At 33.8% G+C, this 23,812-nt stretch overlaps 2 protein-coding genes across 3 annotated transcripts; one reads left to right on the forward strand and one right to left on the reverse strand.

Annotated features, from left to right (window-relative positions):
• Positions 1 to 898: 898 nt before the first annotated feature.
• LOC126820331 (galactose mutarotase) lies at positions 899 to 11,963 on the reverse strand. Of its 2 annotated transcripts, none has more exons than XM_050548196.1 (9): positions 11,892 to 11,963; positions 9,588 to 9,702; positions 7,481 to 7,611; positions 5,650 to 5,804; positions 5,062 to 5,271; positions 4,551 to 4,632; positions 3,516 to 3,660; positions 2,912 to 3,083; positions 899 to 2,272 (listed from the first exon to the last, which is right to left on the reverse strand). In XM_050548196.1, exons 2-9 carry the CDS (start codon positions 9,641 to 9,643, stop codon positions 2,192 to 2,194), a joined length of 1,032 nt encoding a protein of 343 aa, XP_050404153.1. In that variant the 5' UTR covers positions 9,644 to 9,702; positions 11,892 to 11,963; the 3' UTR covers positions 899 to 2,191. The 2 variants fall into 2 exon arrangements, with proteins under 2 accessions (XP_050404153.1, XP_050404154.1); XM_050548197.2 differs by lacking the exon at positions 11,892 to 11,963 and adding an exon at positions 11,521 to 11,605.
• LOC126821551 (heterogeneous nuclear ribonucleoprotein L) lies at positions 11,785 to 23,781 on the forward strand. The gene is made up of 18 exons (XM_056100947.1): positions 11,785 to 12,078; positions 12,864 to 12,982; positions 13,215 to 13,263; positions 13,588 to 13,626; positions 13,881 to 13,954; positions 15,075 to 15,150; positions 15,550 to 15,635; positions 16,369 to 16,465; positions 16,707 to 16,779; positions 19,534 to 19,644; positions 20,017 to 20,282; positions 20,585 to 20,770; positions 21,368 to 21,489; positions 21,888 to 22,018; positions 22,183 to 22,256; positions 22,573 to 22,630; positions 22,962 to 23,060; positions 23,500 to 23,781. Exons 1-18 carry the CDS (start codon positions 11,956 to 11,958, stop codon positions 23,562 to 23,564), a joined length of 1,848 nt encoding a protein of 615 aa, XP_055956922.1. The 5' UTR covers positions 11,785 to 11,955; the 3' UTR covers positions 23,565 to 23,781.
• The last annotated feature ends 31 nt before the right edge of the window (positions 23,782 to 23,812 follow it).

Genomic DNA, 23,812 nt, shown 5'->3' on the forward strand with positions numbered 1-23,812 from the left:
TAGTATTTGTGCGGGAGCCACGGTGGCTAGGTGGTTAAGACGCTGGCTCGCTAGCCTGGAGGTCGGGTGTTCGATCCCTGCATTGGCCGAGAAAGTTCATCTGGATTTTCCGACATGGTTTCCCCTTGTTAGTGGTGCAGAACGGAGGGCCTGACAAGGACAGCTGTCTAGTCTTTCGGATGAGACGAAAAACCGAGGTCCAGTGTATACATTGGAATGCACGTAAAAGATCCCTTGGCAGTTGGAATTTGATATAAGAGTAGGCGATAGTGCCGCTGCCCGGGCAAAATTTCCCTCATAGCACACTGTATGGTGTATGCCCGTCTTCATTAGCCCAGTATAGGAGCAGAACAGTAGGACGTTAAACCCCATTTCATTTCATTTCAGTATTTGTGCTAGTGATAACAACCCCAGTATGATATGTAATTTTATATTTGACATATTGTTTCAAAGGAAATCCTGGTTTTTAAAAGATAAATGATACTATTTTATAATATGATGTCTTATCTAATATTAATCTGTATGCCATTATGGTTGCGCAGTGTTCTTTTTAATTAAGTGTTTAACTGAATTATGATATATAAATGTACACCTGTGTGACACTTTAAAAAACACCTCTTCTTCTCCTGTGTACAAAGTGGTGTAGAAGAATTTTGTCTGAACAGTAGCATTTCCTCAAACTCCTCTTTCAGGGGTTCTTTTATGTGCATGCCAATGTGTACATGGGTAATCCACTTTTTCATGCCAACTGAATGACTAGGCACTTTCCTTGTTAGCCTAGAAAGCCCTTACACTGAAAAGCGAAGGTCGGGCAAGCTAAATCTCGAAAGCACGATTTATCAAATTGTTTAGCCAAGATGGAAGATGGAGGATGCACAAAAAATACGAAAATTCCCAGTTAAAGTTTTTAGTAATTTATATGTAAACAAGCTATTATTTAATCACAAACACCAGTATATTATAACCTCTTAAACATATATTTCTATATAAACAATAATAGTCATGATCCCTCTAAACAATACTTCTATATAAACACATTTGTTGCTCAAAAACATATTTCTATCATAAACATATATGTTCCCCTAAACAATATTTCTATATAAACATATATGATCCCCCTAAACAATATTTCTATATAAACATATATGTTCCCCTAAACAATATTTCTATATAAACATATATGTTCCCCTAAACAATATTTCTATATAAACATATATGATCCCCCTAAACAATATTTCTATATAAACATATATGTTCCCCTAAACAATATTTCTATATAAACATATATATGATCACTCTAGACAATATTTCGATAATATTAAGCTGCCATTTAAAATGGGAAAAATATTTAACACATACAAATTCTTTTAGATTTACATTAAAAATACCCTATGTAAAAAAAATAGCTAAAAATAAATCTCTTTATTTCATAAATGAAAAATCTTATAATATACAATATATAAAACAGAGACAAGAGACCTGCCCCCTAATAAACCCTCAAACATCAAAGTTGTCATGTTAGTTCTAAAATTATTGTAAGCAAATTTCACAAAGCATGTGTATGATTAAATTTTGGTTTTGAAATATTAGGTGAAGTGTGCTTCTTTACTAATTTTAGTTCCATTTTTGGCTTATTTTTTCAACAGTGGAAAACAAAAGCTGTTATATCTTAACTCTGGACTGATCTATAGAGACAGGTTGTCATCCTATAAAGCAAATTAACATATGAAATCAACAATTTAATATCGCTTGAAAATTTCAAGTATAAATGAGTCGATGCAAGCTAGAAAAATTTATATTAATAATCACCCTTTATTCATTTTAATATCGTTTTAAAATTTCAAGTATAAATGAGTTGATGCAAGCCCGAATAATTTATATTGATATATATAAATCACCCTTTCTTTATTCATAATTATGGCTGAATATATGCATATTAATTTAGAAATTCAGCTGTGGTGCTTGCAATATTCTTGAATAACAGTCAACGTTTATCTTTCCATAATGTGCACCATTATTTTGATCATCAGTTAATTGAAGTATTAGATTAATTAAACATTGTAGATGGCAATGGATGGCATGTTTTAAATTAATGCAAAGACTAGACATAGTTTTTAATAACAATATTGCCACTTTTAAGAAAGGATTATAATATTAGTACATTATAAAAAATATAAGGATTATTAAATCCTCAATTTTTCACTCCGAATTTATAAACTGTTTGTTGTTGGTAGGTCTCTTCTGGATGCAGCACAATCGATGGAAAATTTTTCTGAAATTAAAGCAAAAATTATTCTCACATCAACTTGCCATCAATTCCCCTGATTATCATTGCATTGTCCTAGGTCATTTTGTGACTAACATATGGTACTTTTTTTTTCAATATTTCGGTTGGATCTAGGCGGACTGTTTTAATGGGAGGAAACCAGGGGACTTGGAGGAAACCTGTGAGGTTAGACAGACTACACTACTTCTTGCGATGTGCATATGTTGGATTGAAACCATATGCCATTTGACTCAGTGAAAAACCTTATGTCTAACGAGAACATGTAAGATCATTGTGCCACACTGAACTCCCCACTGTGTAAATGGAATGAATTGAAATGGGGTTTAACGTCCTACTGTTCTGCTTCGAACTGGGCTAATGAAGACAGGCATACGCCATACAGTGTGCTATGAGGGAAATTTTGCCCGGACAGCGGCACTACGGCCTACTCTTATATCGAATTCCATCTGTCAAGGGATCTTTTATGTACACGCCAATGTGTACACAGGACCTCGGTTTTTCATCCCATCTGAACGACTAGCCACCTGAATGACTGGATACGTTTCCTTGAATTTATCACAGTTCGTCACCAGTTAGAAATTGCAAATATGGAGAAGCTAATAGACAGCGATCTATGTCAATTACCTGATTAATGCTGTTAGGGTAACCTTGAGCTTCCAAGGCTAAAGCATCAAATCTTCGATAAACAGCTCCAGCTTTCCCTGTGATGTCATCAAAATAATAACTTGTATAAAACTGTAGACCAGGACAGGTTGTATAACATTCCATAAATCTTCCAGTAGGAGGATGATCTACCCTGAAAGACATTTCACATACCTTCAAATAATTGGTTCAAGATACCAATACTATTATATAATGAGACAAAAAGAAGAGAAAGGAAATAGGGTTTAATGTCTTATGAATACCGGCATTTGCCCATCAGTGTCCTAACAGGGAGGTTTTTTCTGGACCGTGACATTATGACCACTCTCATTTCTATTTACAGCTGTCTGGGGATCTTTAATGTAATGGTTTACTTTGAAACTCATTTTTTGTTCCATTCGACTGACTAGATGCCCATCCTTTCTAGGCTCTTCTTCTTGCATTACTGAAAAAGCTGACACAATGCTGAAAATCCTGAAGAACTTTCTCAGCCAAATATTGATAATTACCAGATACAATAATTTCCTTGAGAAATGACTGAGAATAATTCAAACTAAGAGATGTTTATTTTATATCATCTACAAACCTTGCTGCTAGCTGTAAGCTGCCAGTATCATTTATATTAAAATTGTTATCATATCCTTTTCCCTCATTTACCACTGATAATTTATCAACCATCTTTACACCACTTCTTAAATCCATTAGACTACCATCAACTTTCCTAATTTCACCTGAAATATTAATCACATAATCACATGCATGCATTGTAATCGGGGATGGGCAGGTGTAAAAGTAACCCATTTTAATGTCCATTGTTGTCCCCAACCTTTCAGAGAACGCAGGGAACTATTAAATTGGTTTGTCCATTAGCCTGTGAATCTGTCAAACTTTTTGGAACACAATAAATCTGATGACACTCAAGGGTATCGACCAGGTAACCGTCCTGACAAAACACGTACAAAATGGGTAACATGTATTTATAGCAGATTGAGGACCCTAATTGCACCCAGTGAGAGTAGGGATCAACAACACTACAAAACACATAAAGGGTGGATAACATATATTTATAGCAGATTGAGGTCCCTTATGGCACCCAGTCAGAGTAGGGATCAACGACCCTACAAAACACGTAAAGGGTGGATAACATATATTTATAGCAGATAGAGGCACTAATGGCACCCAGTCAGAGTAGGTATTAAACATTTTGTACAGGGATTAAGCTTGCTAATCACTATGTCAATTCCTTCATCTTAATATTGTAGAATAATTTGATGAAAATCTTACACCATAGAGGAAAATGGAAAGAACAGTGGCATAACAAAGCAGAATAAAAGATATCTGGAAAAGAAGTACCCTTGACTAATGGGTTGGAAATTGTCTTAGGGCACTTTTAAAACTTCTTGCTCCATTGTAGGGCCTACCATCTATTCTATGGGAAGAAAAAATCAAGGTCCCGTGTGCACATTGACGTACACGTAAAGGAACCTTTGGCTGATGTAATTCGATAATATATAGTAGGCCATAGAGCCGCTATCCGGGCAAAATTACCCTCATAGCACACCGAATGGCATATACCCGTCTATTCACCATCTAATCACCCTCTATAATATTAAAATATTACCTGTTGGTATAGAGGTATCATCTAAAGGGAGATAACTATCAGCATGTATTGTCACCACATGATCATCTATACTTCCACTGGCCTATTTAAAGATAAGTTACATGATTTTAAAAAATATGTCAGATTAGCTAGACTTTCTTTACAAATAAGATCATTTTTAGTAACATCTCAATTCATAAACCAAAACAATCATTTATGAATGTTAGTAACATTTATCAGGATTGCATACTTGATAAATGAGCCTATGCCACATTTTTATAGGGCTACTTCCCTGTAACCAGGTTAAAACATTTACGTGCGGTAATTGATGCGGCCATTTTCAAGTGATGCAGACTTATCTGAGATACCAGTAATTATTACATGTCCGCCAAGAATAAAGGGCTGATTGATAAGATCCCAGTACTGCTAGTTTTAAAGGGCCCATTGATAAGAGTACCTTTAACTATCATACATGCATGGCCCCCAAGAATAAAAGTTTTGTTGATAAGCTATCAGTAATTATTATACATACATGGCCACCAAGATTAAAGTAAGAATGATTGGTTAAATTAATAGGTGTTGATTTTGTTGTAGTAGCTCTATAGTTTAAGTTCAGTCGATTCTCATCATCTAACTGATAATCAACATGAACAGTTACTTCCCCTGGATAATTCTCTTCACCATCAGCACTGACATACGTCAACGATAGCTTGTCTCCATTTACTGCACTTTTCCATATAACCTGTTATAAAAGAAAATTAAAATTAACATGCTTTAAAAAATGACATCTACAGCATTCTATTTTAAAATAGGGAGATCTATTGCAATCCAAAAGATTAGATACACTTTCGTCACCTGGAAACCACGGTGCCTCAATGAGTATGGTGATAACTCAAAAACAAAGGATGAGAGTTGGAAATCGAATTAAGAGCAGGTCGTAGCGCCGCCATAAGGACAAAATAAATCTTATGGAACAGTGCTCTTTGTATGCCCATATTCATTAGCAGGGCTTATGCAGAAAGGTAAGACATTAAACGTCATTTTATTTCTTTTTCCTCACCTTCCCACCAAGGCCTTGCTCAGCACCCAAGGCAACAAAATGTTAAACTTTTACATTTACCTTGTCAAAACCAATTTTTCCACCGTGTAAAGAATTAGGTCCATTGTTAATGAATAGAGAATATTTCTGACCATCTAACTCAAACTGACCTCCAGCTATACGATTAGCAACTCGACCAATAATTGCTCCCATATATGGACTTCTTTCTTCATAGCCTAACAAAATTTCGCAAATCATATCAATTCATTCTTATCACAAATCATATCAATTCATTCTTATCTATGTTGTATTCAAATGAATTAAAGGAACTTTCCTAATTCTATCTTGTCATGTAATTATGGTTCCCTGGATCATGTCACTTTCTTGTGAAAAAAATCAAGTTGATGCTATGACTTTTAAATATAAGATACCAGTGGAATGGACTTTTACATCTCCTCAACTTCGGTAATATGAGACTAACATTTCATTTCAATGGATATAGAGAAAGCGAAAAAATGAAATGGAGTTTAACATCCTACTGTTCTGCTCCTAACCTGGGCTAATGAAGACGGGCATACGCCATACAGTGTGCTATGAGGGAAATTTTGCCCGGACAGCAGCACTACGGCCTACTCTTATATCGAATTCCAACTGCCAAAGGATCTTTTACGTGCACGTCTATGTGTACACGGGACCTCGGTTTTTCGTCCCATCCAAACGACTAGACAGCTTTCCTTGTCAGCCCCTCCGTCCTGCATCACTGACAAGGGAGAACCACGCCGGAATATCTGGATGAACTTTCTCGGCCAATGCAGGGATCGAACACCCGACCTCCAGGCTAGCGAGCTAGCGTCTTACCCACTTAGCCACGTGATCCCCTAGAGAAAGAGAGAAATGGGGTTTAACGTTCACTCGGGGCAAACATATCATTCAATTTTATTTAATTTATTCACTTGTGCGTAGGGTCTTTAGCAGTGGGAGGAAACCGGAGGACCTGTAGAAAACCCACGAGGTTGGGCAGACATCCCTACTACTTGTTATGTACAAGCGGGCAATCTAAACCTTGCCGCTTGACTCAATGGCAGACCTTATGATCCAACGCGCACATGTTAACCATTTGACCACCCAACCCCCACTCAATGGTTGTATGTATAAAAAGAATTTTGACTTGATAGCAACATTTCTATCTTCTTCGAATTCCAACTGTCAATACAAGGATCCTTTCACACGAATACAAATTTGGACAGTCGTTTTACGCCATATACAAACAAATGACTTGGCACATAAAATGAGGTTTAATGCTCTGGATCCTGGTGGGGAGTGCGAGTGAGAAAAATTTTGAGAAACAAAAAAGAGAGAGAGAAATGGGGTTTGACGTCCACTCAACACAAACTAGGTCAATGATTCGCTTGCGCGTAGGGGTCTTTAGCAGTGGGAGGAAACCGAAGGACCTGGGAAAACCCACGAGGTTGGATCGGCAACCCTACTCCTTGTCACTTACAACCAAGGAATGGAAACCCCGCCAGTTGACTCAATGACAGACCTTATGATACACCGCACATGCTAACCATTCTTCCATCCAAACATAGGCGTACGGGGAAATTTTTGACTGGCGGGCGGTGGTGGTTGGTGCCCAAAAAATGTAGTTAGGTTCTTAGTATGTTACATAATAATAATAAATTCGCTGTTAAATTGGACACATTCAAGAACACAATATCTTTTTTTTATACAACTTTTACAAAATACAGTTGTGTGCCCAAATTTTCCCAGCATTTGGTGACCAAAATGGGGGTGGGGGGCGGCCGCCCGCCCCCCCCCCCCTGCCCCCCCAGCTCGTACGCCTATGCATCCAAACCCCCCTTTGAGAAACAAAATACTTGTACAATATAGAATAATTAATATAAACCTGTACCTGGCATGTCATCAAAACCAAGAGCTATATCTCCCATTTTTCCATCTTTATCAGGAACATGTATATCTGTTATTATTCCACCATAGTCTAATATTTTAACTGTTATACCATTTTTATTTGTTAAAGTATATCTGAAACAGTTAGAGAAACTGATTCAATGTCCACTAAACATAATCCAGGTCATTCCGGGATGAGGGTATGATATATCTTTATTTCAATTACCTATTTGCAGTGGGGGTGTGGGGGTGTGGTGAGGATGGAGAGAGAGAGAGAGAGAGAGGGAGGGTTTAAGTCCACTCCACACAAACTACCACTACTTAACAGTTACCTTTACATTTGCATTAAGATAAGTGTAAGTGTAACTGTACATTATGACGTTTCGCTAAATTCAGACTTACAGTTACACTTACACTAACAGGTGGCAACACAAACTAGGTCCACAATCTCGATAGGCCAACATCACGGATAGATCATTGAAGATGAAATTATTAAAGCACGCATACGTTTTGTCTTAGCCTCTTCTTATTTTATCTACATGAAAGAGAAGGTCGTCTCTGTGGATTTAATTCGTGAAAACCATGATTCAGAGAAAAATTATGGACTGGATCATAAAAATTAAGCAAGGTTTAGCTAAGTGTTGTGAACTTACAGTTATGGCGGCTGCTATCCACCTGCCACACTTAAAGATACATTCCCGGTACAAACTGGGTGATTTAATGGTATATATGGACTAAAAACATATTCAAACTAATTAATTTTGCTTCAAATCCTTCTCAATCATTGTAATTGTGAAGGAATGCCCTGCTATAAAACTTTGATCAAACCATGTCATGTTTACGTCACGTGACTTACCTCTCTTGGAGTCAGAGGAGAATTCATTGCATACATGAAACGATGTTATTTTTAATCGCTTACTATTTATTACAAATATCGAATCCTAATTAAATTCTCGGATTATCCACTACCTGCGTCCTTTTCCGTCATTTTTATCTCAGAAAGTGTTGTACTTCTAACTCTTTATAAAGTTTATCAACTTGTACATCAAGCACTCAATGGTCGCGTGTGACCTTTGACATCAAAAGTGCAGAAATTCCTAATCATCGGGTTGTCGATAAGGGGAACCCTTACATTTTTGTCCTGTATACGCTCCATGAGTGTTTTTCGGGGAATCCAGTATTTTTCTAGTAAGATTGGATATCTCTACTTTCCATATATACCAAAATTGCCATACTTTTATTGGAAATAACCACCCGATAAATACTTTTCTGGGAACCCATCTTTAAATGTGTGCTTCACATCATACGTCACAAAAACTGATGATGTTTTACCATCTAAATATAAATGTAATACTAAATGTAAAGTTGCGAAACCTCACTAATGTGAGGCTTTTTCGATTTTTTTCTTTTCTTTATCGACAACGAGTGTTGATATTTTTTGATATCAAAAATGACATGTAGAAAATTTTATTAATCACCCAACCCTTTCTTATCACACAAGCGATATCTACTGTAGAATGTGTTATTGGGGGATAAATAAAATTTCTCCATCAGGATTGATGTGAAGTCAGGAGTAAAATAATTGCCTTGTGGAGTGTTAACATGAACTGCCATCATAGTTGCATGCGTGAAATTGCTTTAATATATGATTCCACAAGTGATATTATGTGAGAGAGAGAGAGAGAGAGAGAGAGAGAGAGAGAGAGAAATGGGGTTTAACGTCCACTCGACACAAACTAGGTCATTTCGGGACTAACATATGGTTCAATTTTATTTCCATAATTCGCTTGCGCGTAGGGGTCTTTAGCAGTGGGAGGAAACCGGAGGACCCGGGGAAAACCCACGAGGTTGGACAGGCGACCCTACTCCTTGTCACGTACAACCGGGGATTCGAAACCACGCCAGTTGACTCAATGACAGACTTAATGATACAGCGCGCACGTGCTAACCACTAAGCCATCCAACCCCCCGTGATATTATGTAAACAAGATCTAATACATAGGCCTATGACTCTGTTTATAAATGAGGAGGCCAGTATAAATTAGCTATGTCTCCAGTTAGAGCAAGACATGTTAACCATTCTCAGTACAAAGTATGTAAGATTATCATACCTCTTAACTTCAGCCCCTTGTTTTGATTTTCCAAATATTTCCTCAGATATTCCCATTCTATATAATCTGACTTTATCTTTCCAAAATGGAAATAACTCTCGTTGACTGACTAGATCTACAACAGAGAAGAAGAACTGATCACTTATAAATTATGTCATTCAATTCATATGTGGACAAAACAATTTTTATTGGGAGAAACTATTCAAGATGGAAACAGTTTAGGATTACACCATTTGTCCTTTTCATTTACTTTATATTTAAATGACTACTATATACTTAGCATTAAGGATGCATTATGTAAGATTTAAATATAGAGCTGGCTGTTCTTGCTATAATAGATAATGAAAATTAATATGTTGAAAATATCATTCAAATTGTTTTATTCTGAACAACGTTATGAATGTTGGAAGGTTTAACATGATTATAGGCTTATCATGTGAGTAAATGTCCTAATAATAATCTATTAATATATAACATTTGAAGCCAAAATAAAGACTTTCAATAGGCAAATTCAGCTCTTACATTATGCATCTTTGTAAGAAAATAATAAAGTTTACACAAAACCCTACACTTGTCCAATTCAATTGGAAATTATTTCCCGCTGTCCATATTCGATCTTGGGCGGGATGAAAAACTGAGGTCAAGTGTACACATTGGCGTGCACGTAAAAAAAAAATTGGCAGTTTGAATTCGATATAAGAGTAGGCCATAGCGCCACTTTCCGGGCAAAATTCCTCTTATAGCACACTGTATGTGTAAGCCTGTTGGAGCAGAACTGCTGTAGGACATAAAACCCCATTTCATTTCATTTTCGCTTGTAACATGGAAAACCTCTTCAAAGTTATTGTCCCCTGAATTGGCTTATCTCGCTAATGAATTGAATAGTCTATGAATCTAACAGATATGCTGAGAGAGAGAGAGGAATGGTGTTTAACATCCACTTGACACAAACTAGGTCATTTCAGGACTTACATATATGATTTAATTTTATTTTATAATTGGCTTGCAGTGGGAGGAAACTAAAGGACTCTATCCTTGTCACATTCAAGTGGAAATTTAACTTAAGACATAGGCCTTACAGGCCTATTTTGGCCCCAGTTTAAGATTAATTTTGAAAAAGATTTTACAGGTTACAAGACCCTGTGACAAGTACATGTACTTCCCACCCCCTGCCCCTCAGGGCAGTTATAGCTCCATTGTGTAAGATTAAGACAAAGAGCTGACATATAACTGTTTAAGTATAGATAATGAAAAAGAAATTAAAATTTCAATCAAGTTTTTTTATTCTGAGTGAAGTTATTAATGTTTGAAATTTTGATAAGATATTACTAGCGTAGTCTCGATTTTCATTGCTACCATTGTTACAATAATAAACAAAGAATCTACTATCTATTTTAAATTATTAAATGGCTATCATGAAATCACAAACATCTGATATTCCATAGAGTAGATATGGGCTTATAATGTGAATATAATTGTCTAGTTAAACATACATGATGCAAGAGCTAAATCTGCCTATTGCAGGTCTTTCTGACTGAATTGTTTTCTAAATTATTAATTAGACTTTAATTAACACCATAATCAAGTCTCTATGCAATCTCTAGCATGGAATATATTACTGGATGATTTAAGGTCAAAATAGATAATCAAGACTTTGTTTTTTATTGTACCGACTTTTTAGTAATGATGATCGAGGCTTGCCTAAAATTCAAAAGCTAATATCTAGTTACAAAGTGGAGCAATTTGACTGAAATTCTCAGCATAATCTATTTACGTTAGGCCTATCTCTTTTGTAACTATTACAGCGAAAACTGTCAACTTTTTTTCTAATTTCCCATAATTCTCCTTTAATAATTTATAAGACATACATTTGAAGCCAAATGAAAAGCCTGCAGAATATAGACAGATTTAGCTCATCATAATGCATCTTTACTTTCAACTTTAGGTCTCTAGATCTAGCCTACGTGCTTTTCAAACTTTCATTGCATATATGTGTTGCATATGATTCATGAAAGCTTCTTTTTTTTTTAATTGACATAATTGGCTCGCATTCATTATTCGACTGGCTTTCATTATTAGGTCAATGCACGTGTTTTGTTAGTTTCCCGCTTCTTTTTATCCAGCGTGACACGTGACGCCCACTAATCACATTCGAATAATGTTCAACAACCGCTGAGTGGTTCGTGTCAGTTGGGTCTGAAATTATTAACTCTACGCGATGTCTGATCCGTCGCAAAATAAAAGATAAATACTACAGATTGAATATACAAAGTTAAACTACAATATTTAATTCAAAACCCTTGCCTCTCGTATTATATTATAAGCTTCCAAGCGATAGTTACACACAAAGCTTTCAAGGTCAGACGGCATGGAGCGCCACCTAGGGTTGCATTTTATCAATCAAGAAGGAAATATGGCGTCGGGCGGTTATGATGGGCACATGTCTAAACGACAAAGAACTGATGATGGCGGCCATGGTTATGGACAGAGGGTTTGTATTTTGATTTATATAGTTTTCTTTATATACTGAAGCAACATCATGAACTTCTATTTATGTCGTTTACGCCTCAAAATTTGTCTAACATCTTGCAGAGAAAGACCGGATGTGTATGAAATAATACAAAAAAAAAAAAAAAAAAATATTATTGAATCAGCTTTGTTTTCACATTTTGTTGCCCTACTACAAGGATCCATGAATTAGGATAATTAAATATGTTTTGGATAAATCTACACTTTAATGATTATTAAATTAATGCATCACCCAAACTGAGCATTCTGGTAGTGGTATATCCGTATCAACGTAATTAAGTCAGTCAGTACTGTACGGTAATATAATTTTATGAAAGCTTTGGGTTGCAGTTAGACTATACTGTACTGGGTAGCCCTACTACTGCATAAAAATGTCTTAATAGTATAAATCTTGATAACCATATTGAAACAAACATGCCCAACTTCCAAGAACAATGAGTGAATGAGGCAACAACAGTGACAAAAAGTAGAATGTTTTATTGGAAGTTTATTAAAGCAGTCTAGTAAAATATGAATATAAAATATTATTGCTAGACCTAGTCCTAACTTAGACATTAAAAGAAGATAGGCCTATTCCTGCGTAGTTAAACGAAACCCACAAACATAAACATTTATAGACAAAATAAAGCCTCATGCATTACATAATTTGTGCAGGGTTATAGCTGATTAGAGCGATATTCATCCAACCAATTTACTGGTACATAGATCTTGAACTTGATGCCAATATACAGTGTTTATTTTTTGCAGGATAAATATGATGATCCTCACAAGCCCCCACCATCTCCAGTTGTTCATGTTCGAGGTTTATCAGAAGCAGCCATTGAAGGAGATTTAGTTGAGGCTGTACAACATTTTGGTGGAGTGAGGTAGAGTATAGGGCTTAACTATTTTAATTTTTGTTCAAATATTTTGTGTGGCATTATTTCCTGATGACATGACCACTTAAAAATTTGAGAGTTGGCATCTTAAATTGAACGGAAACATCATTCTCTCTCTTCCCCGCACCCTCAATAGGAGAAAAGAATTGTTGTATGTTTGTTAGTTACACAATTATATTGACTAGATCGTAAAATTCTGAACTCCATATTTTATTTGCAGAGATGTAATTATGATGCCAAGAAAGAGACAAGCTCTTATTGAGTTTGAGGTAAAACTATTAAATTATTTTTTAAAACAACAGTGCTAATTTGTAGTTCATTACAAGAAGAAATGACAGTTTAGAATCTATTTTTCATGGTATAACAACTTCCATATAATTCTAATAATAGATTAACTTAATTAGTAGTTATTAGAATTTCTTATCCCTGATATTTAAGTGGGGTTTTTTTTTTGCCATATGAGCCTGTTGGTGCTGATAATCACAGTCTTTTTTTCCTTAATATCCTTGAAGATAAAGTGAATTAAAATGAATATTATAATTAGAAACCAAAGGATAAATTACATTATGATAATCTAATTTCTCTTATTTCAGGATGCTCTAGGAGCCAGAAATTGTGTTGATTATGCTCAGGTATTTATTTGTCTAAATTTATAAAACATAACATCATAATATAATGCTTTATTTATAACTCAGAAATTTCACAAAGTATCTTCAAATAATATTTATAGTCACTGATCATTGTCAGTTTTCATCCTGAATTTTGAACCTTTTCTTGTTTAGGTTTTTTAAAAAAAAAAAATCTTCTCGATAGTACATGTATGTACCGTTTGAAAAATAATATCTAAATAGTCTTCATACCATTTATTTAAGTTTGTTTGTTTCAGTCATCTGCTATCTATGTTGCTGGTCAACCTGCTTTTTTTAATTATTCTACTAGTCAGAAGATTCAACGTCCTGGGTATGAACAACATTTACTTACTCAATGTAGTCTTAATCATAAGTTTTAACAACGTGAAATTGGTCAAGTGCACCATACATTATTTTCAAATGTCTTTTACACCCTATGCTCACATAATTGTTCAAATTCTATCAAAAACAGAGTTTTGAAGATGCAACAAAGGTAATTGATATCAGTGCATTTTAAATTTGTCAGAGCAGAATAATAGGATGTTAAACCCCATTTCATTTGCATTTGTCAGATTTAGAACTAGAAGATCGCTCAAATTTTGTTTGCAAAACTTGTGATTCTGACTAAAATTATTTTGTAGATTTCTTAATCTTTGATAATAGCGTACCGGTACCTACATGTTCAAACTAAATATTCTTTCAATTTTAAATGAGGTTTACTGTTTTAGGTCCAAAGAGTGGTATGAAAGATATTTGTTTTGTTTCTCAGAATTTAATAAGATAAGATCATATTTTATTGCATTATTGCATCTTAAACACATTTTGGCTGTACACAAAATATCTATTGAATTCATAAATATACATATGATGTCATGAAATTTTTAGACATTGTTAGACAGACCCAATCTGTTTCACAGAGGATTACGAAAGTCTTAAATATCTCTGTAACAGATGACTACCTTCAACACGTGACTTTTCATCACGCAATGTCAATCATTGGCTCAATGGCATGTGCATTGTTTACATAGGACCTTACTGGTTCGGGCGGAATGGAGCTTTTTCTCATTTTAATACCCATTACACTAAATAGGAAATAATTTTTACCCACAAATACGTCAAAACGTCTTTATTTATTTTTCTAATACATAACAAAAATGTTTTAGAATTTAATTTGTCGGAGGAAAAAAGTTAATATTTGTGGCTTATTATGTCACATCGATGTCATCCTTATCAGTGATTGTCGCGGCCTAGCGAATATTCACTGCTGATCAGTGTGAGACAGACCATTGTCTAATTTCTTCAAATATCTAAATAGAAATGAGCATTGCATGACATAGATTGATTAGATTGAATAAGTTTTCAAATGTTAGTTGCTTCGTAATAATCATTTTAAAATTCAATCAAAATGTGAATTTGGATTTCTATTGACACATGATTTATTTATCATTCAGTGATCCTGAAGACAGTCAACCAGCTAATCACATCCTTCTGTTTACAATACTTAACCCTCAATATCCAATAACAGTGGTAAGTGGATTACTGTAAAGTTAAACCTTTGTATTATATGGCTACATCATCTGTAATTATGGTAAATAATAAGTGTTCCTTTAATTAAGTTATTGTGAAACAAAGTTACTCATCAAATTTCAAATAACTAAGTACAAAAGTTTAATTTTTTATGCCAAATTATTTTAAATGTAGTTTTAATGGGTTATGTTTTAATATATGGGAGAGCAGGAGGACCCGAAGAAAACCTATGACTTTGGACAGGGGAATCATAATCACGCTGCTTGATTCAATGACGGACCTCATGAACTATGTCTTGTCTATCATATAATTTTGTGATGACGTAAATATAGATACCGGTAATGATTTAACAGTTACACGTCGCAATTAGATTATTTGACTTGTATTTCATTATTCTAGGATGTTATGCAAACCATCTGTAGTTCATATGGTCAAGTATTGAGAATTGTCATCTTTAAGAAGAATGGTGTTCAAACCATGGTGGAGTATCCTTTCATTTGAATAGTTCTACAAATTTATTATGTACAGAATTACATACTACAAACAGTTATTTCTATCAGCCGGAAAAACCTGAATGCTGATCTAATATAAGTCACAGTCACGTCTTGTAAATTTATCCTAGTCAGTTCTCCCTTGTCAGTGATGCAGGACGGAGGGGCGATGGGACGAAAAACCGAGGTCCCGTGTACATATTGGCGTGCACGTAAAAGATCCCTTGGCAGTTGGAATTCGATGTAAGAGTAGGCCGTAGTGCTGCTGTCCGGGCAAAATTTCCCTCATAGCACACTGTATGGCGTATGCCCGTCTTCATTAGCCCAGTTCGGAGCAAAACAGTAGGACGTTAAACCCCATTTTCATGCTCTCAGCCCTGGTTCTCTTTTTAATCCGAATAAATCCAAGTTGGTAGATTATGTACCATTGATATCAGTTTTGTTTTCTAAATCAAGTGTTAAATAATCAATTTGAGCACATTTTAGCATGGACAGCAGCAAAAAATAATATATTGTACCAAATGTCCAGGGTCGGGATTGGAAACTTTTATTGTTTGACTGTGACGTTAAACCCCATTTCATTTCATTTATCCTAGTCATCAGATTGTGACTTAAATAGTTGGTAGCCATTACTTTCTCTTTGATAAGAATTTGTTAAATTAAAATTCAGTCACATCTTATGAAATCAATGTTAATTACCAATTATTGTGTCCTTAATTGTAACAAGATTTGATAGTATTGAAGCTGCGAAGAGAGCCAAATCAGCATTGAATGGAGCTGATGTGTATTCAGGATGTTGTACACTGAAGATTGAATATGCTAAGGTATTATAATATTGAGATTTTAGTTAAAGCCCCCAGTCCTATAGTTTTTTTGTCCATAACTATTCTTTAACTATTTATAAGGATAATATCAGAATAAATTGCTCATGGAATTATAGAATATGAGCAGAACTATCCTGAGGGTTTTTAAAAACAAGTTCTTATGTATTGCTTAATAATGAATTTCACAAATGTTTTATGCTATGATACTTTAACAATACTAACAACTATTTATTTTTTTTAGCCAACCCGGTTAAATGTTGTGAGAAATGATAATGAAAGTTGGGATTATACTAATCCTAATTTAGGTAAGTCTTGTCTATTTACATATCTCAATTCAACCATAAAAATTATATTTTCAAATCAAACATATTTATTATCTCAAACGTAAATTCAAATGAATAAAATTGAATTTTATTTAAACTTAATCATTTAATAAATTATCCATGAATTAATTTGTTGTACATTATACATGTGATACAAACAACAGTAAACCTAAAGAAACAGTCCAAAAAGAACTCCAATATTATTTTTTCAATTACATTTTATGCATTTGGTTACATTCTAAAGGTTGCTTTATGCTTTCATGTCCTGATTTCCTTCTAGTATTTTCCACTGGTCTTATAACATATTATTCAATATAGAACAATATATTCTAACCACATATATAAACAGTGTTTATCTTAAGATTCTGAAATTTGTTATACAATAACTAATATTAAATGTAAATTTTCTTTTTACAAGAATATCAATTATCATGAATTCCCACTTTCCATGTACGAAATGATTTGTCAACAAGCCTTATTCTCACAAATCGGCAAATAATTCTAAAATTATCCAAAATACATTGAAGACCTATGCACGAACATTTGATTATAAATCTCAATTGTACATACTGTAGCTGATTAAAGGCTTCATATTAAATGCCTCAGATGAATCAATTTAACTTCTATTCATAGCATTCCAAAACCATCAAAATCTTGTTACAATTTTTACCATTTCAACTCATTTCATGTATTGTTAAGAGATAACTGATATACATGTATCAAGAAAGAACAACTTTTAAGGCAATTTTTACTGCATGTTTTTAGTAATTTACATGTAAACATGAATTTACAAATGTTTGTTTCCTGTAGTTGATATATACAAACAAGATAATGTATATTCTAAACATACTACATGTTAGCTTATATACTTTTCCGAATAAACTGGTTTTAGTGAGTTCTTATTTGCTATTGGAATACCAGATATTGTTCGTTAGAATATACATGTACAGTTCATAATATTGAAAATTGTATAACATCACAAGTTGTGAAATACACAGACCATTACAAAGTAGAATTCATTCTTTCTGACAGCAAGCAAATGGTCTTTGAACCTGAACAATTTCCTTAGTGCAAAATCACAGTTGCTGCTACATGTACAAAAACGGTCAGTTACAGAAATGAATAAGGCCCCTTTTAGAGTTATACACGATTAATTCTGTCATGATTGAAAACAATATTTGCGGTCTGAATGCATGTTAAAATTAAATCTAGCTACATGTATTAGTTTGATCATGTCAAAAATACTAAAATGTTACTAATGACAATGTTTAACCACAGATTTGAATTAAATACATGTATGTATCCAGTAATCTGCCTTAAATACACAAACACTGATTCTTTAGAATAGTTAGTTGTTGACATTCTATTGGAATCGGTTGGGAATAGTACAGATTCTATGCGATTCAGAAATGCTAGATTATTCTTTATTCTTATTGCAAATAACAATATCTGATAGTGTGACATGTACATTTCATACATTGTTTAAATGACACTAAATTTGACAAAACTGTTTGTACATCATGTTCAGCTAAGTTTGTATGTAAATTTTGTATTATGATATAATAAATAATTTCTTCTGTGAATGAAACAGTACCACTGCAGAAACCACCTTTCTCGATATAGTTTTCTTTAACAACAGCATGGGGATTTCTTTTGCAAGAAAAATTAGACCCAGCATTTACAGGATTAATTGGTGAAAGTTACATTATTACTCTAGGTATTTCTCTGTGATTAGTACATCAACATCTTACTAAAGAGCATGTTCAAAATTATGCATCAAATCAGTGTATTCTAGTACCTTTACATTTACATATATATTGAATACGGAAGATTAGGCTGGATAAAGAAGAATTCCAGTTATATGATAATAGATGTTTTCCATGAATATAGATGCCTTCCATGTTCATAATAAATGACACAGTACCCATGACAGCGTAACAGAAGAAATCCATACCAGTACCGTAAACATTACCAGAAAATAACAAGATGACATACAAATATATGTACATGCCGAGGTATACCATTGAAATATCATTAAAATACAAAATACCTTGAAGAAAAAGCTAGTATAACTACTGTCATGAACAAAGAATGAGACCCTTTCTGACATGGAAGCCATCCATACAAACCCCTTGATGTTATAACATGACAGACTAAAACACACATGCAGGTTAATTCATAGTTACAGAAAGGCCTTTTCAGATAAATGCAGTTAGTTGTGCAATATTCCTACATGATTGGAGACAGAAAAATATTCAAAGTGACACCAAAAACATCCAATGTATTTCATATTCAAATGTGCTGAAAACACCAATTTCCAGAGATTATTCCATCAACAACAATACGTGCAAAACACCAGAGGGAGCACAATAAAACCAACACAAAACACAATAGACATAAAACATTTATATTTTATGTTGGTCTAATCTTGTGTGTTGGTTCATTATAATTCAACAGGCTGTATGGATCCTGACTTGGACCTGTTCAGCCCCTGGTGGAGACAGTGAATAGAGGGAAGACAACTCTCAGTCAACTGGAAATGGTCTGATTTATTGCTTTCTTCAAGGGTTTGATAGAATAAAGTTTTTGTTTTTATTATGTCGAATGTTATTATCAATCAAATATGTTGTTGGTTTATCTGTGTGGTTTTTGCTATAGAGTTAGGTTTATGAGGTAAGAATGTTACTTAATTAAAATTCAAAGAACCTTTATTTATAATTTAACGTTGATAATCGTCAACATGCCATGAAAATATTTTGATTGTATTTGTAGGTAAAGAACATGGTGGTGGAGGTCATTCACGGGGTCAACCATTGTTACAAGAACCAAGATATGGAAGTCAGCCTGCTCCTTACAGTTAGTAAAATTGTTATATTTGAGTTAAAATTGTTTTCTTCTGAAGTCACTGTAGATCAAATGTGACATACTGTTTTTTTAGGATGACATTACACAGATAAAAAGTACAAAGAAAACATGTCACTACAATAATTAATTCAAAACATGTAATTTTCCTGCTTTTGAGTTGAAATATAGTTGACATGTTTTCTAAATTGAAACAGCGAGTTGTTAAAAAAAAAATATGTGATTTTTTTAAAGAATTGAATACAACTCACTTTAAGTGCATTTATGTTACATAAAAATGTGCTTTTAAGCTTATTTTTGTCTATTTTTATGTTCCAAAGAATAGAGCTATACACCTTTTAAACATGACTAAATATATTTTGACAGATGGACCAGCTGATGTAGGTGGTGGTGGTGCTGGTGCTGGTCCTGGACCCGGACCTGGACCGGTTAGAGGTGCTGGTAATGGAGCAGGTTATGAACAAGGTGGTTATTATGATCAAGGACAAGGTGATGGGGGTTATGATACCTATAATGGACCAGGACCTGGACCACGTGGTCCACCTCAAAGATTTGGAGGACCACCAGATAGATTTCCTCCTCCTGCACCTAAACATAGAGGTGGTGGTGGCGGCGGAGGAGGCGGTTATGATGTAAGTGTATTATGTAGTAAAAAATAAACAAGAGTTTTATTCATAACTAATATGGAGTTCAAAGCACAATTTTTTCAAAAGTGTTTTATTTTTACCCCATGTGTTTCATTTAGCCACAGTTGGTCACTTATGAAATTAATTTTCCCAAATGTTACTGCAAATCATCAGTTGACATGTCAAAATCAAAAACAATCTTTTGGTTTAATTTCTTGTATATACATTTTAAAGAATTAAAATGTATGGATACATTGTTCTTGTATATGATGTTTAGAATCTTGATTTTATTTCTCTTCTGTTTTTAGGACCGAGGTTATGGCCCACCACAGCAAAGGAATTTCCATGCTCCTTATGACCAAGGTATGGGTGGAGGACCAGGAGGACCACCAAACTTTAACGGAGGATCAGTTATAATGGTGTATGGTCTAAGTTCTAAGATGAATTGTGATGGAATATTCAATATTTTTTGTTTGTATGGAAATGTTATTCGAGTAAGTAGATGTTTCAGTTTACTTATTTCGTAGAAATTTAAAATGAATTCTGAGTATAATTACCATGTGTCATTTTAATGTGTCAACTTATTACACATAACAGTGATGATTAATATCAAATGTCAACACTTCATACTTGTCTAGTATTCTGTTTTAATAATTAGAATGATGAATATTCATTCACTTTGCCCAAGTGAAGTGTAAAATCTAAACTTTTTGAATCAATATTCCTTGCATGGTGACAAAAAGACATTATATTTGTAGTACATAGTACAATCTTTTTGAATGAGGCACTGTCTTAAATGGAAATCATCATTGTCTTAATTTTGTCAGTGTCACACAACATTGTAGAGAGAAAATTTCTGGTGCCCATTTTCTGACCCTCATCCATGTTCCATGTGCAAGTTGAAGCAGAGTATTAAAACGAAAAACTGACTTCCGTGGGAAAGACAGTATCGACTAGTACCCCCAAAATACAATGAAGAGTAATTAGTACAACCCAATCCTTGTCCTCGTTATTTACATTTGAGTTGCCAAAGAAAACTTATGTTACTATTTAATGTGCAAAAAAATTAGAGATGTTTATATTATTTGTAGGTAAAGTTTTTAAAGAGTAAAGAGGGATCTGCTATGGTACAGATGGGTGAACCAATATCTGTTGAACGTATTATGGCTAATCTTCATGGAACGGTTTTCTTCGACAACAAACTACAGCTAACGTATGTAAAATATTTTTCTGAAGTTAAGACTAAATGGGAAAACAATGTAACCTGGTGACACATATACATCCACCAACAGCAATTTGAAGAATGACTTTCAAGTTTTCAGGGGGATAAACTTCAAATGAATTTAAGTCTTCAGTTTCTCCTGATGATTACCCAAAGAATCCCAGCAAATTTAAACAATAGATCTCGAAATTTCTTAACAAGTGTGTTTATAGGAATTAAGGATGGAACGTCTTATAGGGGGACGAATATGTAATTCAGAGTTTATGTTACAGTACAAGAAAAATTACACATTAACTTGTGATTGAAATTCACTACTAACATAATGTACAGTAAATTGTAATGGAAATTGTTACGTTCAGTCAGTATATTTTATTAAATTTGACTTTCAGGCCCTCCAAACAAGCTTTTCTACAAGATGTCCGAGCACCACATGAATTACCTGATGGTACACCATCTTTCAAAGATTTCATGGGAAGTCGGAACAACAGATTCACCAACCCAGAAGCTGCCCAAAAGAATAATATCCTTTTACCTGGTTAATAAGTTTTAAATTATTAAATTTATAAGTTTTAAGTTGTTAAATTTGATATGCTTGAAAATCTTAGTAAGAATAAAAGATTTGTTTGTAATACATACTTCCAGCTTTAATGTCCCTTATTTAATTTTTCTTAACAATTTATTTACGAATTCATGGGCCATCAAAAGTGCTACATTATTTTAATGCTCCACCAGGATTAGAGGAAGAACAGATCTGTGAGGTGAGTGATTACAGGTTATAAATAAATTACGATATAAAGATGTAAAATACTCTGGGATGTCATTATTTCCGAAAATACTTCACTAATTTGTTGTAATATTCAGAATTTTTTATGTATGGCATTAAAAAACAATCTTTGGTTGAAAATTAACACTCATCTGGATTTTAACCGTACTGAACAACTTTCAACTTTCGTGTAAAATCGGATCACATTTCTAACTGCAGTTGATCTATATTTAGCAATACAAATGGCCATATCTTCTATGCTAATTATTGGCGAAATAGTGCACATTGTATCTGATATTTGTTTTTGACAGATTTTCACAAAGCATGGAGTTAAGAAACCAACTAAAGTGAGGATTTTCCCATCGAAATGTAAGTATAAGAAATGTTTTGCAAAACTGACTGGAAATAACCCTTGCACAAATTTAGCGTGTGGCAATGTTTCCTATTCATAAAAGAATGATTCAAGTTCAAGACTAAAATGGCCCCAAAACTAAACTAAAAGGGTCGACTAAATGCCAAGCAAGAGATAATGAATTATTCAGATATTGGCGACTACAATATTGGCAAAAGGGCTGAGTATTGTCCAGTACCAATATGTTACTTATCGGCAAATTGTGAAACCAATAATCGAAACATCACTTGTTTTTATAATGTATCTTATATAAAAATCTAAATCTAAAAATGTTGTTTTATTATATAGCTGAGAGAAGTTCTACTGGTTTAATAGAGTTTGATACTAAAGGTGATGCTACAGAAGGATTGGTTGTTGGTAATCATTCTACATTACCGAATCCTGTTGGTAAGTTATTAATAATATCAATATTATAATTCTGGCAGAATTGGTAGCTTTTACTCATTTCACGCCTTCGTGTAGGCTTACTATTTTATGTACACATTTACATAGGAAATATTTTTATCCAGATATACTTTCAAAACTTTTTCTGTCAATTTAAAAAATAGACTTTAGAATTTAATTTTGCGTAAGAAAGAGTTAATATTGAGAGCTAATTAACTCGCCTCGATGTCAACCCTTTCTGTGATATAAGTGTCCAAGCAAATATTTACTGCAGATCAGTTTGATGTTGTGTGTGAGGATAATTAATTTTACTGTAACGCTGTTAAATTAGAAAATTTGTTTTTTGACATTACACGAATTCCAGTCGGTTTTATTTTGTTTAAAAATATTGGTGCCAATAGAATCCTATTAAATTATTTATAATTTTTTGTTCTATTTGCAGAAGGCAAAGGTCCATACATCTTTAAACTGTGCTTCTCCTCGACACCTATTGCTGCTAAAGAGTAGTTCCACCATTGTCCGCATCACTGCAATCATCATCATTCATTTAAACAGATTTTATCATTGTATCATCGACATAGTTTTAACAAAATGATTTTAAAATCTTTTTTTATGTTAGAAGTATGAATTCTGGTTGAATCAGAAATTGAAAATATTCAATTCACATAAGTATAACCTACTGAATATTTGCCAATGTCATTGAACAATAAACCATACAAGTCTACTTATAATTCTTAGTTTTTTAACGTTCGCTT

This window comes from Patella vulgata, chromosome 5 (genome assembly GCF_932274485.2).
Source record: "Patella vulgata chromosome 5, xgPatVulg1.2, whole genome shotgun sequence".
Lineage (NCBI taxonomy): Eukaryota > Metazoa > Mollusca > Gastropoda > Patellidae > Patella > Patella vulgata.

Coding starts and splice junctions, on each gene's coding strand:
- LOC126820331 (XM_050548196.1), bottom strand. CDS start 9,643: ATGGGAATATCTGAGGAAATATTTGGAAAATCAAAACAAGGGGCTGAA. Junction 7,612..9,587: donor CAAGGGGCTGAAGTTAAGAG/GTATGATAATCT, acceptor TAACTGTTTCAG/ATATACTTTAACAAATAAAA. Junction 3,661..4,550: donor TGATACCTCTATACCAACAG/GTAATATTTTAA, acceptor TTAATATTTCAG/GTGAAATTAGGAAAGTTGAT.
- LOC126821551 (XM_056100947.1), top strand. CDS start 11,956: ATGGAGCGCCACCTAGGGTTGCATTTTATCAATCAAGAAGGAAATATG. Junction 15,151..15,549: donor CTCAATATCCAATAACAGTG/GTAAGTGGATTA, acceptor TCATTATTCTAG/GATGTTATGCAAACCATCTG. Junction 20,771..21,367: donor TGTATGGAAATGTTATTCGA/GTAAGTAGATGT, acceptor TATTATTTGTAG/GTAAAGTTTTTAAAGAGTAA.